General features: G+C 47.7%; 1 protein-coding gene across 23 annotated transcripts in view; it reads right to left on the bottom strand.

The window, feature by feature from the left end:
* Positions 1-283: 283 nt before the first annotated feature.
* Rbfox1 (RNA binding fox-1 homolog 1) overlaps positions 284-15,124 on the bottom strand; it is a 1,331,252-nt gene continuing 1,316,411 nt past the window's right edge. For 10 of the 23 annotated variants that reach the window (XM_047533401.1, XM_047533386.1, XM_047533389.1 and 7 more), the window contains 2 exons: positions 3,611-3,686; positions 3,016-3,243 (listed from right to left, as the gene is read on the bottom strand). In XM_047533401.1, the coding sequence (XP_047389357.1) occupies positions 3,096-3,243; positions 3,611-3,686 (224 nt within the window). In that variant the 3' untranslated portion in view covers positions 3,016-3,095. Of the gene's footprint in view, positions 2,112-3,015; positions 3,244-3,610; positions 3,687-15,124 lie in introns of those variants that run through there. The other 13 variants (XM_047533400.1, XM_047533397.1, XM_047533388.1 and 10 more) reach the window with 5 other exon arrangements.

Here is a 15,124-nt window from a genome sequence, read left to right on the forward strand (position 1 = left end):
TCCCCAGCCCTCTGTTCCTACTGTCTCTCTCCCCTCTGGGGTAGGATGCTATAGCATTGTAACAAATGGTTTCTTTGAATAACCTCAACCAGGCACCTTCTCAGAGATGCTACGAAACACCCCCACCCCCTATCCTTCCCCACCCAAAGAAGTCTGGCGAAAGGACGATCTCTATGCTTCTGGCTGTTCAGAAGTCCACCCCCCGTTCCAGATTGCTCTGGTCTGTCTCAGATATCGAAGCTACAGAAACTTTGTTTTCAAATCTTGTGAAACTTTATTGATGGTTTAATATCCAACTGATCTTACAGCATGCACATAAGAGGACAAGGAGAAGCTCTGGATCACAAACACTTTTTTTTTTTTTTAAAGTTTTGTTTGGTTTTGTCTTAAAGCAGAGTTGTTACAGCAGATTGGCAGGTTCACAGCGGAGAGTTGATAACACTAAAGTGTCAGCCAGGGGCCGGCACCGCACATGTGAGGGTTTAAGGATGGCAGCAAAACTACTCGGGGACAGCTTGCTGCTGCTTGTCGTTTAATTCAGATACAAAAACAGGAAGACCCGTGACAGATACCCCAACTTAGGTTAACTTGTAAACAGGACAACATGGGAGAGTTCGAACAGAAGAAGTAGACAAACTGCAATTTTTCCGGCTGTGTCCCTCTGGCCCTGCATCCCAGAAAGGGTGGGGGACTTTGCTCTTTGGGGGATGAAGAGGGTGGATCTAGTTTTTTTTGCTTCCTTCTGACAAATGTCCTGGGCCTTGGAGACAGAACTAAAGATACTGGTTTAAGATATTCCTGGGGTGTGGGGGAGAGGTGGAAGGGCAGGTTCCCACGGACTGAAAAATTGCAGATTGCTCACAAAACGCAGTCATGTTTCAAAAAGTACCAAGCTGATGAAAATACCATGATTATCTCTACTCGATGATTGCAATACTTGTAAAATGCGTCTATAAATCCGAATATGATTATCGTGTAATTCCATAAAAATTATACGTCTGTCTCTAACAGTTGTTCTACTAAGCTAAAACTAAAACTTCATAGACTGCTTCTAGAACTCAACAACTCCACTGCACAGATGTAAATTTTATACATTTTTTTTTAACTGGTACAAAGAATTTAAGTTTTTATTACTTTCTTTTTTTGGAAAAAAAGAAAAAAATAGAAACAGTGCTTTTTATCACCATTTTATTAATGTTATTTTCCCTCCCATAATATAAAAGTCAGCAATGATATCAATAATTTATTATACTGGAAGAAATATAAAAAGAATGCTTGTTGATGGCCTAACTAGTAACTTCTGCCTAAATAACTAGCGGCTGGGTGGAATGGTTTAAAGAGTGGGTTTGCCCAGCTTCGTTCGACTCTGTCGCCCAAGTGCCACTAGAAGCAGCCCCTGAACCACATGACCTTTGGCTTGAACTGGCAATGGGTAACTTAGAACCACTGATGTATGACGGTTGGTGCCGTGGGTCATTTAGAGTCATCTCTTACTCTATATTTTCCTTTCAGCCAAACCCCGAGTTCCACACCCCAAGCCCCTCCCAACCTTCCCTTTCACAAAATAAAATAATGCAGATGCAGAAAAGAAGGACTACTGTAGCCACTTATACTCTTCCCAAACAGCTTAACCCCAGTAGCTTCATATTCGGCATATATAATTCATTTACATAATATAGCACTCTGGATATGGCCCTAAACCAGTTTTTATTCATATCTAGCGTCTCTCTAGATCAACCACAAAAACTCCTACAGCCAGCAACCAAACTACGGAACCTTCGGAAATTAAAGACCCACAATATTAAAATACACAAAACAAAATATCTGAGGTATAAGATAAAAAATGTAATTTTTTTCCTCTTTTTATTTTTATTTTTATTTTTTTTTTTAGAGTTGCTAAAATGATTCACTACTGCATGTATTGCAATACTCAGGCCTCGGAAAGCTTCCTTTCTCCCCACATTGGAAGGATTCTATGGTTTTGTCATTTAGTATGGAGCAAAACGGTTGTATCCCCCTCGGTATATACTAGCCTGCAATGAAGAAAGAACGAGACCCACATCATCAGCATGGCTCCTAGTCTTGGCATCAGTCAAGGGTGCAAAAGCATTCTGAAACAAAGCAATTTGAGGGGTGTATTTTTTACATTTTCCTTTTGCAACATGTGGATCATCAAAAAGACTCATGTGAAAAACTAGACTCTCAAAACCAACCCAAATGGAGGCACCCCTACCCATCCCAGGCCATTCTTGGAGAGCTAAAGACAGGGCCAGGTCTGACCTCCCCCAAAAGATCCTTAGAAAGAAAATCCCTGTCACACCAGATTCTGGTCGGCCAGTCCCGTCAGCTGCCAGGACTCTGATACGAACTGGACAACTGAAGGATTTGCACTGTCCCGTGGCGTTCCTTGGCTTATCCATCAATGAACACTATGTTCCCTCGGGGAAAGCTCAAGCTAGAGGTTATTGAATGTAGGGATTCAACTCTCCTTTCCAACACGTTCCTCAGGGGGATCAGGTGTGGAAGCGGAGCTGTTGAATGCAGGGCCGGGAGGAAAACCTAAACCTGGTTCTTACGGCAATCGGCATGGAACCTGGTCTGGAAAGGGCAGTGTACAGGTGCATTGCTTTATGTAGTTACGCTTGGGCAAAACAGTATGTATCCAAATCCTGGTTGGGTATCTATGCCCCAGCCCCAGGGAATTGTCTGGCCATGGCTTTCAATGGCTATGAGGTGGCACTTAACCATTTTTCTAAAAGTACTGGCGATTCCAATGAATGCCTATGGGGATTTATTTTTAGGATAAGGACTGGTATTCTTGATCCAAGCAGAAAACTGCATGCCAAAGCTTTGTAATGATTGCATACGCTCTCACATGATGGGCACGTCTCAACTGTACTCAAGAGTTTTAGTGCATAGAAGTTTGAACAAGTACAGGCAAATTCACCCACCCTCACCTCCCACTTTTGCCCTCCCCCTTCCCCTTCCCCAAACAAAAACCCAGACCCCCCCAAAACAAAAGACAACCCCCAAACCCAGCTGATTCCTTCTAATTTCTTATGTACTAGGCACACACACAAAGTGTGCCCCTCTCTCTATTTTCTTTCCTGGGCGACTATGACTTTAAACATGAATTGTAAAAGGGGAGGAGAGGCAGTCAGATTCTCAGCTGCCTGACAGCAGAGGCCTGGAAGTGTGCAGCTTAGCTCCTCTGAAGTCTGTGCTGGGGCTGGAACCTTGGGGCTATGTGAATGAGCAGCAAGGGAGGGAAAAAAAAAGAAAAAAAAAGTTCTGCATTGACACTGCATTCTGTTAGTGATGGATTTAATTATCAAAATGACTAATTATTCCATTAAGGTAAGTGCTCCGCTAGGTGAGACTCGCAAAATTAGAAATATAATAACTTACATGCACTACATTGCCAAGAAATTAAGACATTTATCAAGTTTACTGGGAGGATTAATGTGGCATTTTAGCTGCTGTTAGCACAAGAGACAAATTCAATTAAGGGAAAGTGAGAGGACGTCAACCGTCAACTCAGACTAAGGTCCCAGCTGGGGGAGGGAAGGGAGGCAGGAAGAAGTGAGGACAAGGAGGAGCTGGTACTCACCATGGCACCAACGCCGTAGGTGGGGGCTGGAGCAAGTGTGTGGTGGTAGGGGTCGGCAGCATAAACTCGTCCGTAACTGAAAGGAAAACAGGTGAAGACTGATTGGTCATATGCAAATTACAAAGCAATAATGCCAACCACAAAACAGGAAATACCAAGACAGTGTGCAGGGGTCTTACTCATCTTAAGGCAAGAAACAGTCTACCTGCCAGATAGTGGAGAAAACTATCTGTGCACAATGCATCCTTTGGTCCATTTAACATAGTTCAATATACAGCCATGCACTGCTTAATGATGGGACACATTCTGAGAAATGCATTGTTAGGTGGTCTTGTTGCTGGAATATCATAAAGTCTTCTACTTATACAAACTAACAGGAGTATGAGGTCACCGTGTGATATAGTCTTTCTACTGTTTTCCCTGTAACAGGGATTGAATCCAGGACCTCATGCATGCTAGGCAAGTGCTCTACCACTGAGTTACACTCAGCTATCTCACCTATTATTCATTCTATTTTGAGACATGGTCTCGAACTTGTGATCCTCCTGCCTCGCCTTCCCAAGTAGCCAGGATTTTGGGTGTGTGCCACTGTGCCCAGCTTGGGTGGTATGATCTTATATGACTGTTGACGCATATGTGGTCTGTCACAGACAGAAGCACTGTTATGTGGTGCATGGATGACTGTACGTATATGCACATGTATATATACACATACACATGTCCTCCCACCATGTGCCAGTTCTACACGGCCACCATAGCTGCCCCAGAGACTGAAGCAGGCAAGAAGAAACAACTTGAAAGAGCAGTCTTAAGAAGCCCAATGCCCCTGACTTTGCTATCAATGATCAAACAAGACAGGATGGATCAAAAACGGTGACGTGACACTGTCTGTAGAGTTAGTGTCCAACGTCTTAGAATGGGACAGAAGCAACCCCACTCCCACCTTGCTCAGGAATTGACACCGACTTGACTTTGATCTTTTTACCCCAGAACTATGTCAGTTCCCACTGGCCAGGTTCTGGGGAGAAAGGCATCTCAAACAAAGCATCTTAATAACATTCCCTCATCTTTACGTTTTTTCTACCTCTCCCATCTTTTTTCCTCTCCAGCTGTAACTTCTAGAATAGGCTTTAGAATAAAAACCCAGAGGGGATGGAAGCAGAGGAGTTGGGGGCCTGCTAAGAGCCTGGAATGAAACCCTACCGTCAATCAGAAACTAGGTCAGAGAGTTTCCTTCACCTGCTCTAGGTCACACAGCCAGACAGAATCAGCCGACCCTGAGTCTCAGGGCATCTTGATGCTTGTCCTCCAACATCGCTCGCCCTTACTTGTCTGACCTGCCACTTATCTGCTTGGAGATCCTTTGCATGGAGCCATTGCAGTGCTGATCAAAGCTGAGATGTGTGCTTGGGCGAGGTGCCCAGAAGCTGGAGAGTGTGCAAGTGATTTACAGAGGGTGCTCTCCAGAGCAGGGCAGGAGGCAGGTAGCAAGTCAAAGCAGGAATAGAAGAGAAAGAGGATGTGGCCGGAACAGGAGAATGGCCCTCTGCTCCTGCGGGTGGCACGCTAGAGTTGGGTGTGGCAGGCAGGTTGGCTTGCTAGGGACGCAGTAGCGAGGGCTTTCCTGAGTGGCTTCCGTTGGCAGAGAGCAATCTGCTGGAGGAGGGAGGGTCTACTGCATCAGCAGCCACCTCTCCCCAGCTGGGCACTGGTGAGCCAGCACCCAGTAGGCTCTCAGTGGGTTTTCAGCATTCCACTTTTTATTTTTATTTTTTTTTAAACGAAAGCAGGGAGGAGGAAATTGTTGTCTGCACCACCAACCGTAAGCTCGCCTCCAATCCCAGAATGTCCCATGGATGCCTACTTCATCCCTCTCCTCCTCTGGCTTTCCCCTACTTTCCTTCTAACCTTCTTTCTTACTAGTTGGTTAGAACCAGGAGGCCACCCAAGGCCCCGGGGAGAGCTGAGGGCTTGGGGCAGGAGGGTCCAGGTTTCAGTCCTGCCTTGCTTCCCGACTCCTGCGTGAGAGGTACTGGATGATCTGACTGGGCTGCTCAGACCACAGGGCAGGGGAAGGAGGGAGAAGCTGGGCGGAGGACCTTCCCAATCGCAGACGTGGATCCAGATAGGAAAAATGGGTCTACCAGGTTCACGTTGGGCCTGTTCCAACTCCCCAGTCTCCCATCTGTCCCCAAGGATTTGGAACTCAAATGATCCAGGTGCCGCTTTTAGTATCAACTCAGGGTCCTTCTGATCTTCAACAGCAATGATGTGGTGAATGGATGCTTCCTTTCTAAAGTGAATCTCTCAATGAAACTAACGAATGGTCAACCCCTTCTTGCTTTTTATGCCTGGGGATTCCCTTCCATTCATCAAAAAGAGCCTTTCATCAAAGCTCTCCTCTCTATGAGGAAAGATAGATGAAAGCCAGGGCAGAGGCTGGGTGAAAAGAGGATGAAGTGTTTCCAAGAACTCATGTATCCATGTGGCCTCCCAAGAGGCCTGGGCCTCCACCCACTAAACTAGGAGACAGAAGAGGGGTGAAAGGAAGTGGCATTCACCTTCTCATCACGAGAAAACAGCCTGTCGTTGGTCTACAGAAAATCCTGTTAATGGGATTGTTTTTGATGCATTTTTCATCTGGCAAAGTTGGGGACATGAAGAGAACGCCAACTACAAAGGCAAACTGAAAACCTTTGGGGATTTATTGAGGGATATCATGGCAGGTTGTGCCTTCAAAAAAAATATCAAGATGCAAATTCAAGACATTTAATCTTTTTTAATTTAGGAAATGGTTTTACTGTGGCAAAAATTTCCACTTTTGTAGGAGACGCCACACTGGCAGTATTTAATGAGAACACAGTCCCTGTCTTTTCCTTCTGCATACTTTAATGGCAGATCCTTATTGGACTCCAACACTGGCCATCATTTCAACCTTTGCAGAAAACCCAAGGTAACAATTTGGCAGTATTCTCTTCCAAGGCTGAAGAAAATGCAGCAGCGCTGAACTATTCCTCACAAACGAGTAGGCTCCTTCTCTCCTCAGGGTGACCTCTACCTTCAGAATCCGATGGTTTTATTATGATTAATAAATTTCATTTCCACAGAGGAAAAGGGACCCTGTCAGCTCAAGCTGAAAGCAAGGAGGCTTCTTTTCAAATGCTAATTTCTAAACACGCCCTTGTGTGACACTACAATTTAGACACAAGGTCATTAGGGAAGGTGTGCAGTTGGGCTCTGCTTTCTGCAGCAGATATGCCGGGCCCGTCAGCAGCCCAATGTCCTCAGAGCTGGCTAAGCACAGCCCAGAGGGAGAGCAGCAATTCCCAGGATCCCGCCAGGAATGGGGGAGCAATGTCTCCTGGCGCCATGTTAGGACCTGGATGGCGATGTGGTCATCTCCACCAAGGTGGCAGCTGTGCCACCAGACCTGAGGCTTTCCCTCAGCCCATGTGTCAGTGACTTCAGATGAAGTTTAGAAGTGTCCAGGACACTCCATGTACTATCAATGCCCTAATATAAGCCACAAGTAGGCCATCCAATCCAACTCAAGAACCTTAGTCCAGTCCGTGCCTTCAAACCAACAGCCGTTTACATTTGCTAAATCTATCAAATCTCTGGACCTGCCCATCCATCCTTTGACCCATCCATCCATTTCTAATTAAATAGAAATCTACTACTATCAGTTCTCTGGTGTTCAATGGACCCTAGGAGAGCATCTGAAGCTGGATGACTGCCCCGTCCCTCGTTCCCTCCCTGTCTCCATCCCTCTGTGCCCACAGCTCCCAGGCACACGGGTCCCATTAATAGTCCTTGCACAGGCCAAGAGCCAGCCTGTCTCTCGGGCCATGACACCTGCTCCCCTTCCTCCTCCACTGCTTCTTTTCAACCGCTATGTCCCAGATCCAATGTCTCCTCCCACAGCAATGCCGCTTTCTCTGGGGGCTCTTTCTTAAGGACACTTTTCAACCTTATTCCCACTCCCTGGCCACATGCAACAGAGCCCTCCGAACCTCATTCACCGCCTAGAAGGACAGCCCTCTGGGACTGGGTTTGTGCCTCTCTTGTCCACTCCTCAGTGCAGGAGGGCAGAGGCCATGCCGATGGTGGAGCATGAGGACAAGTGGAGGGAGGGAAGGGGGCCTGGGGAGATGCTCGAGCCATGGCCACAGTAGCATCCAGGGCATCTCAGGAGAGCCTACCAGTGGGATCTACCTGGGATTCTATCAGGATCCATGTGGAATATGTCAGAAGCTTCTATTTGTGGGATCTGTCAGGAGCTTCTCTCAGTAGGAAGGTTCTTTCCAATAGGCTTTCTGAAGATTCTAAGTCAGTTGCTCTCAGATATTTAAAACCCTTCAAGATATGCAGAAGAAAGGTTTCTCTAGAAACACAGAGCGGGTAACTTCACAACACTCCTGAGAGTTCACTGGTCAAAGTGCTGTGAAGTTCATCAAAACCGTTTAAGGAACAACCAAACAAGGAAATCAAAGATGACTGCTTTGCTGGTTAGGCCTCCACAGCTGGCCACCAAGGTCTTGCAGCTGGTGAGAACCCATCTCCTCCAAGCTCACCAAGTTAAAACCAGAAGGCAAGCTGAGGCCCCCAGGAGAGCCGTGGGTGGGCAAGAATGTCCATGCTGCCCGCTGCTGGCAGCGTCCTCCTGCTCTGACTCAGGCAGACCTGCCTCCCACCCTCATCCGCCTCACTTGTAAACTGGCCCTGCTCTGCCTGAGCCCGGCCAAATTCAGAGAAAGGGCAGGAAAATAAACCAGATGCATCTCAAAGCCCTCCATAGACACAGGTGACCATGCTGAAAGGCTCCTTGCAGGGAAGTCCCCAAACCAGCCTCTCCTGCCCAGACACGTGGCCTTCCACACAACTGAAAGGCTCTAATCTGCCTACATGCCGCTCTGGCAATCAAGCTGGAGTTGAGGTCTATCTAATTTATGAGTTACAGATGTAGTTCAAATTGCTGTACTTGAACTTGAGGTTATGCCGGAGTAAAATGAATGAGTCTGCTGCCTCTTGAGTGGGAAATATGAATCCTTGTTTGTTGAAGTGCTTTGTCAGCTCTGCTGAGAAGTGTAAATATGGCTCATTATTAACACTTTCAACATCAAGTTGAGACAAGCAGGGTGCCAATGAGAAGCGGGCCGGTGCTGCTACCCACACCAGTGTCGAACAGTCGCATGGTTTTCTTCCAAGAACAGTGTGTCAGTTTCACCCCATCTTTCATTAAAGGGCCTTTTGCTATTCCCTTAGCATTACCTCCCCATGACTCCTGTCCCCAAGACTGCTGGGGGAGAAAGATGGATCAAACATGCTCACCCCTCAGATGAAGGTCACAAGGTGGTATAGACATCCCGCTTGCATCAAGGGGGCATGCAGGCTTCCGGCTCCCCGCCCCCCGACAGGAAGGGCCGCAGGGTGTGCATTCAAAATGGGTGCCCCACAGAGGAGGTTCAGAAAGGGCTCCCCCGTCTCTGCAATGCCACCAGGGGTCTCCATGCCCCCACCCCTCCTTTTTTTCTTTACCTGTATTGGGGATTGAATCAAGGGATGCTCTAGCACTGAGCTACATCCCCAGCTGCCCAGGCTGGCCTCAAACTCGCAATCCTCCTGCCTCTGCCTCCCGAGTTGCTGGGGTTGCAGGTCTGTGCCATCATGTGTGGCTTGCCCTACTTTTTCCATCCAGATTAGGGTCTGTAAGCGCGTAGGAGGACGAATCCACACCTCCCACACCACACAGGAGCCCGTGGCTCTCACACCTGCTGTTCGGAGAGCCAATATCTAGCTAGAGATATTCTCTTTGATCTCTCCGTAGAGGGTCAACTGAGGTCTGAACCTTAACAAGGCCCCTTGACTGGTCCCAGTATCCAGCCTGGTTGGGGCTCTCTGTGACATCAGGGAGAAGGGAAACACTGGAAGCTATTTGTGCCCCACAAGAAGTGATTCCCATCCCACTTGGATAATCATCTTATGACCCTCATTTTGGAGGATTTGGGGACCTTTCCCAATGAAAACCAAATACTGCTGAAGGAAAACCCTCTGGCTTTCTGCACTGCTGGTATAATTCCCTGCTGAGCTTGTGGCTCTCCCCCATCCAGAGGCAACGTGTCAGGAACTCATGGCCCAGGCCAGGTCTTCTTTGTGTTGGGTCAGACGCTCTTGGCAATTCCCAGTGACTGGAGGTTGCAGGGAGCAGGGCCAGGAAGAGGACCGACAGGACCAGGCTTCTGCGCTCCAACTCTCCTCAGCGACTACTCGGCTGCCTTCCCTGACTCAGCCACCACAGTCCCTTCCAGCCAAGAGCTGCTGCTTTCCAACCCAACCATTCCATACTCATCACATGCAACCACAAGTACAGAAACCCCAGGCCTCCTGAAAAGGCCCCTGGCAATTTCATGACTGCAGAATCTCATAGGGTCCCTTGGCTTGTGGGGTTTCTCTGAATCCGAGATAAAAACAAAAGAGTTGAAGAAGTGACAGAATTCCATGGACGGTCTTTCAAATTCCTGGCTCAGGGGCCTCTTGGTAAATTGCTGAAATGAATGGTCATTTCCTTATCTTCATGCCAATAATGATCTACCAAATCCCAGACTCCACTGCTTTAAGGCTTTAAGGTCTGGGAGAATAGAGTGTGACCAATTTGAGAAGATACTGGAGGTACTAATGGCCAAGACTATGTGCAGACGTTCTGGGGACAAGGGTTGATCCTCATCCACCAGGCTGAGAAGCTGCTGCCTGTCACCCTGCTTTGTCCCCAAAGGAAGACTTGGGAGAATTTTCCTAGGACCTCCAGCCACACATCCTGGTTTACTACAATAGGAAAAAGACCCTCCCCAAAGTACTACCTTGAGAACGGCTTGGGTGCACAGGGAGAGATGTTGGGGAGCAATGGTCAGCGGAATGGGGGTTGTTCACCTTCCCATGGTGGGCCAGCTGGAGCCTGGGCCTCGCGTCTCAGTGGGTTACTCAGCCCAGGCAATGCACCCACAAGGAGGTATTCCTCTGTGCCTGCTGCAGCCTCCTCCGGTTCTAGTGACTTAAACCAAGCCCTCCTTGTCTACAATTCTAAAAGCTTCTCAAGATACAGAAGTCAGAGGAACTGCACAGGTCCCATAACCTAAAACACCTACACAAATAGCTCCAAATGCAGCCAAATCTCTGAAAAACACACAGGTGGAGGTGAAAGAAATTCTCCATTCACCTCTACTCGGCTCTTTCTGAATCCTATTGCTCACTTCCTTAGCCAGGCTTGGAAGGCACCACCTTCAGGAATCACTCAGCACAGTTTTCAGTCACGATTTTTCCCCCCAGAGGTAGGAGGGAACAAGCCTTCTGAGCTGGTTAGCATCTACGTGGAAGTCAGAGGTCTTGGTTTTGCACACGGGCACCTGCCGCACACCTGAACCATAGGTACATAAAAGCACATGTAAATCCTGCATCTATAGAATCAGAAAGAATGAGACCAGGTCCTCATGGCAATCGGACAGCACAGCTCTGTCTTTGCCTCTCAAAGCCTCTTCCAAGTATGAATCCCAAGGGAGCAGATATGGGGTAAGATCCTTGGCTTGGGTTCATCAGTGCAGAGCAGCAAGCAGTCACTACTGGGACCAAAGACACCAATCCATCCCGCTCCCGGCCACACAACCCACGCACTCCACCACGCCTCCTCCAGTAAAGGAGCCACAGGTTCCTCCTGGAGGCAAGCTCGAGGCCATGCTCCTTTTGGGAATCCTGTTGGACTTTCTGCATGTCGATTATTGCTCAACCAAAATCAGTAGGAATGCCCCATCACGCTCGGAAATCACCAGGGCACCCTGGTGGCAGCATAAGCCACAGCGGGGGACCACCAAGTGGTTTGCGCCTTTTGTGAGCTCTTTTTACTACCCCCGCAGAGAAGCGGGGTTGAGCAGCAGAGTTAGGGATTCCTCAGGGTCAGAATTCACAGAGTCAAATCTGCCTCCACTGCTTCCTGGCTGAACAACCTCAGAAACCAGTCTGTCCATCCGTGAACGCAGAAGACCAGGGCACGTCCTGACTGTGTGAGGCTGACCTGAGGGTGAGATGCCGATTACTGATCACTGGCTACTTGTAACTGAAAGTGTTCGTGATGGATCGACTGGGTGTTCGTAGCCTGCGTGATCCGGGGACACTACAGTAGAGCCCCTGGAGTGTGAATGTCCCACAGAGTCCTGCTGCTGCACCCCTCCTGGGCCCCATGCAAGCAGATCAAAGATGCTGAGAGGTAACAAGCAAGATGAGGAAGAAGTAGGTCTGGGCAGGATCCCCAAGGAATATCCACTTCTATAGCATGAACGAGCGTTCACGCACACGTGCGCACACACACACACACACACACACACACACACACTCTTACTTGGAGGCAAAATTAAAACAAAGGACACACTGTCAATGAATGAAAACATGACTCTGGAAGTGACTGTCCAAAGAAATAGAATGAAAGCCACCGATGTGAGCCCCATGTGCCATTTTAATAGCATCCATATTTAGAAAAGTAAAAAGAAACAGGTGAAATTCATTTTTATATTTTTATTCATCTTGATATAGTCCAACTATCATCATTTCAATGTGTAATTCACATACAAATGTCAATGAAATATTTTACCTAGCTTTTGAATGCTATGTTTTTGAAATCCAATGTGTTTTACGCTTATAACCCACGTCAAGGTGGCCCAGCCCATTTCAAGGACTCATCAGAACAGTTTGGAAAACTCTCTCACCTGCTCTCTGTACCACTGAATAAAAAGATTCAAGTGAGCAGCTAGTGTTTCCTGAGGCATGATCTGTGCACTCCTCTATGGCATTACCTGGGAAAATTGTCAGAATGCAGAATTTCAGGCACCCTCTCCAGATTCTGGAATCTGGGGGTATGGGATGGGCTGTCCTTTTGCAAAAAGTTTTGCAAGTAATTTTCAGGCACTCCTCCAAAATTTGACACCTACTATTCTATGTTTCTATTATTTTTGCACTGATATAGTATTCTTCTATTCAGGCTGATTCAGGGATGTCTAGATAGCTTTAATTTTCATAAGTGAACTGATAAAGATGTTTTATTCATATAGGACATTCTTGCATACAACAATCTCAGAACAGTGCTGTACACAGTAAGCTCATAATAAATGCAATAATCACGTTTACTGAGTTCCTTTGCTTGTATGCTTCCTGGCACCCAGTACTCCCCCTAGCATAGACACCACACTATTTTGGAAACAGACCAAGTAACCACAAATCAGTTTGCTGAGTGATAACATTGCTGAATAAGCAAATCACCCAAGTCAGATGGGACTTGCTGAAGGGTTGATTAGAGGAATGGCCAATTTGGAAATTTCTTCTCAATGTTATCTGAAGTCTGGTTGCAATTGCATGCATGTGTGGGGGTTGAGGGGAAATGGAAGGATAGAAGGGGGTCACACCCCCTAGGTTTCTGAACTTGACAAACACTGCTTTTACTATTGAGTAAAGCTTGCCCCACAGGGCACAGCTGAGTGACCTCCCCACAGGGGACAGTTTCAGCACTTTTGTGGATGTGTTCACAGCTGCCCATCCCTACACCACGGGGCTTTGTCTTGTATTAACAGGGAACTGGGGCTGTGTCCTCAGCTTGGCTTCTTGTGCCACCATGATGGATTTTGCCCTTGCTGTTGGAGAGAGCCCCAGCCTCCACCTGTACTCCACACACACACACACACACACACACACACACACACACACACAACCATCCCTCTGGCAGGGGGCAGCTGGGAACCTTCTACCTGGGCACTTTCCACCTGGGACTCTGGCAAAACAGACTAGTTCAAACTGTCGGGTAGTTTCCGGGGCATAGGTTACTCTGTGAGTTGATGCTTAGCCAAAGATTCTCAGCAACAACAAGAAACGGGTTTGGTATGTTGACCTAGAACACACTGAGCCTACTCAACCCCCACATGGGAGCATACACCTGCGTCCTGATGGGGACAGGTCCAGTTAAGCAAATGCCCTTAGGTGCCCTTGGACTTCCTCAAAATGTTAGCAAAGATGCCCTCCAATTAAAAAATGCTACTTTTCTAGAAGAAAGATAGCACAGCTGGAGAAAGGGGAATCCTATCTGGAAGCAGAAAGTCAATGATCCAAGGTCAAGGTCAAAGGGCAGTAGGGACAGGGTGACCTGGGAAATGAGCTTTGGCTGCTAACGGCCTCTAGTGTGGCTGTGGCAGGTTCCCAGACCTCTGGGTCTCTGAGCCTTTCCTCTTCTTTCTCCATCTTCAAAATAGGGATGAGGGTACCATCCAGCTCCTCAGACTGTCGTGAGACTTCAACTTACACACAGGCACATCCCTCCACTCATGCACACACGTGCACAGGGATGCATGCGTGGAATGTGTCACACCTGCCAGCACACAATTTGCTCAGCAAATAACAGCGCGTTGTTACCACACCCTGAAGGATTCAGTCACGCCTGTGCAGGGACGGTGACTGCAGGGACCAGGGACTTGCTCTCCACTGTGCCTAAAGCCTAGGCACCCCAGGAAGTAACTGATGCAGCCTCAGAGAAGAGGGAAGGATGGGCACCTAACACAGGCTGCAAATGCTGATCGTCCAGCGTACTCTACTTGTTCTCCCATCAGAATCCAGCTCTCAGGAAACCACTCTGAAATTACACAGCCATGGTGCCGTCCCAGGCTGTCGTGGCTGCTCTCTGGGCAGTTGGAAGCACCTCCCTTCTGCTCTTGCCATTTTGTAGTCTGGTCTCCATGAAGCATCCAACTGACCAATTAAATAAGTCAGATGCAAGGTGGTCCTCCAATGTCCCCCTTCATACAAAAAGTAAAACTCCAAACATGTTCCAGGCCTCCAAGTCCCACCCACTCCGAAGCCTGCATAACTCTGTGATATCATCTCTAAAATACTCGTACTCACAAGTTATGGCCTCACTGCATGGAAATCTCAAGCGTGGCTCACCCCCAGGCTCTCTGCACTTGCTGCCAGTTCAACCTGTATCCCTTTCAATTTGGCAACTATTTGTCTGGCTGATGTGTTCATTCAGGTCCCTGCTCCAGTGTTGCTCCTCAGAGAGGCCTCTGATCACTGAATCCAATGCTGCATTACATTCTATGTTCTAGCTCTCCTCTGCTGTTTGATTCATTATCCATTGTGTAACTTCGCATATGAGTGAACCATATGCCTAGTCATATGCATGCTGGGATGTGCTCTCTACTAGAATGGAGGTTCTTTCACTGAAGTCTTCTCCTGACCTATGTAAGGCTGTGACCTCGGGGCTTAGCACATTTCCTGGCACATGGCAATGGCTCCATAGATAATAATGAACTCAAGGGAATTTCCAGTCACTCATCAAAATACATAACTTTCTTTCCAATCTCCATTCTCATGCAGGACCCAACCACTACTGCCTCAGTCACCAGCCATCCTGGGAAAGTTCTAGTAAACTACAGAGGTGGGGGACTTTGAGTCTAAGACAAGGGAAAAGTCATTTCCCCCTTCCACCAC

This window comes from Sciurus carolinensis, chromosome 18, assembly GCF_902686445.1.
Source record: "Sciurus carolinensis chromosome 18, mSciCar1.2, whole genome shotgun sequence".
Lineage (NCBI taxonomy): Eukaryota > Metazoa > Chordata > Mammalia > Rodentia > Sciuridae > Sciurus > Sciurus carolinensis.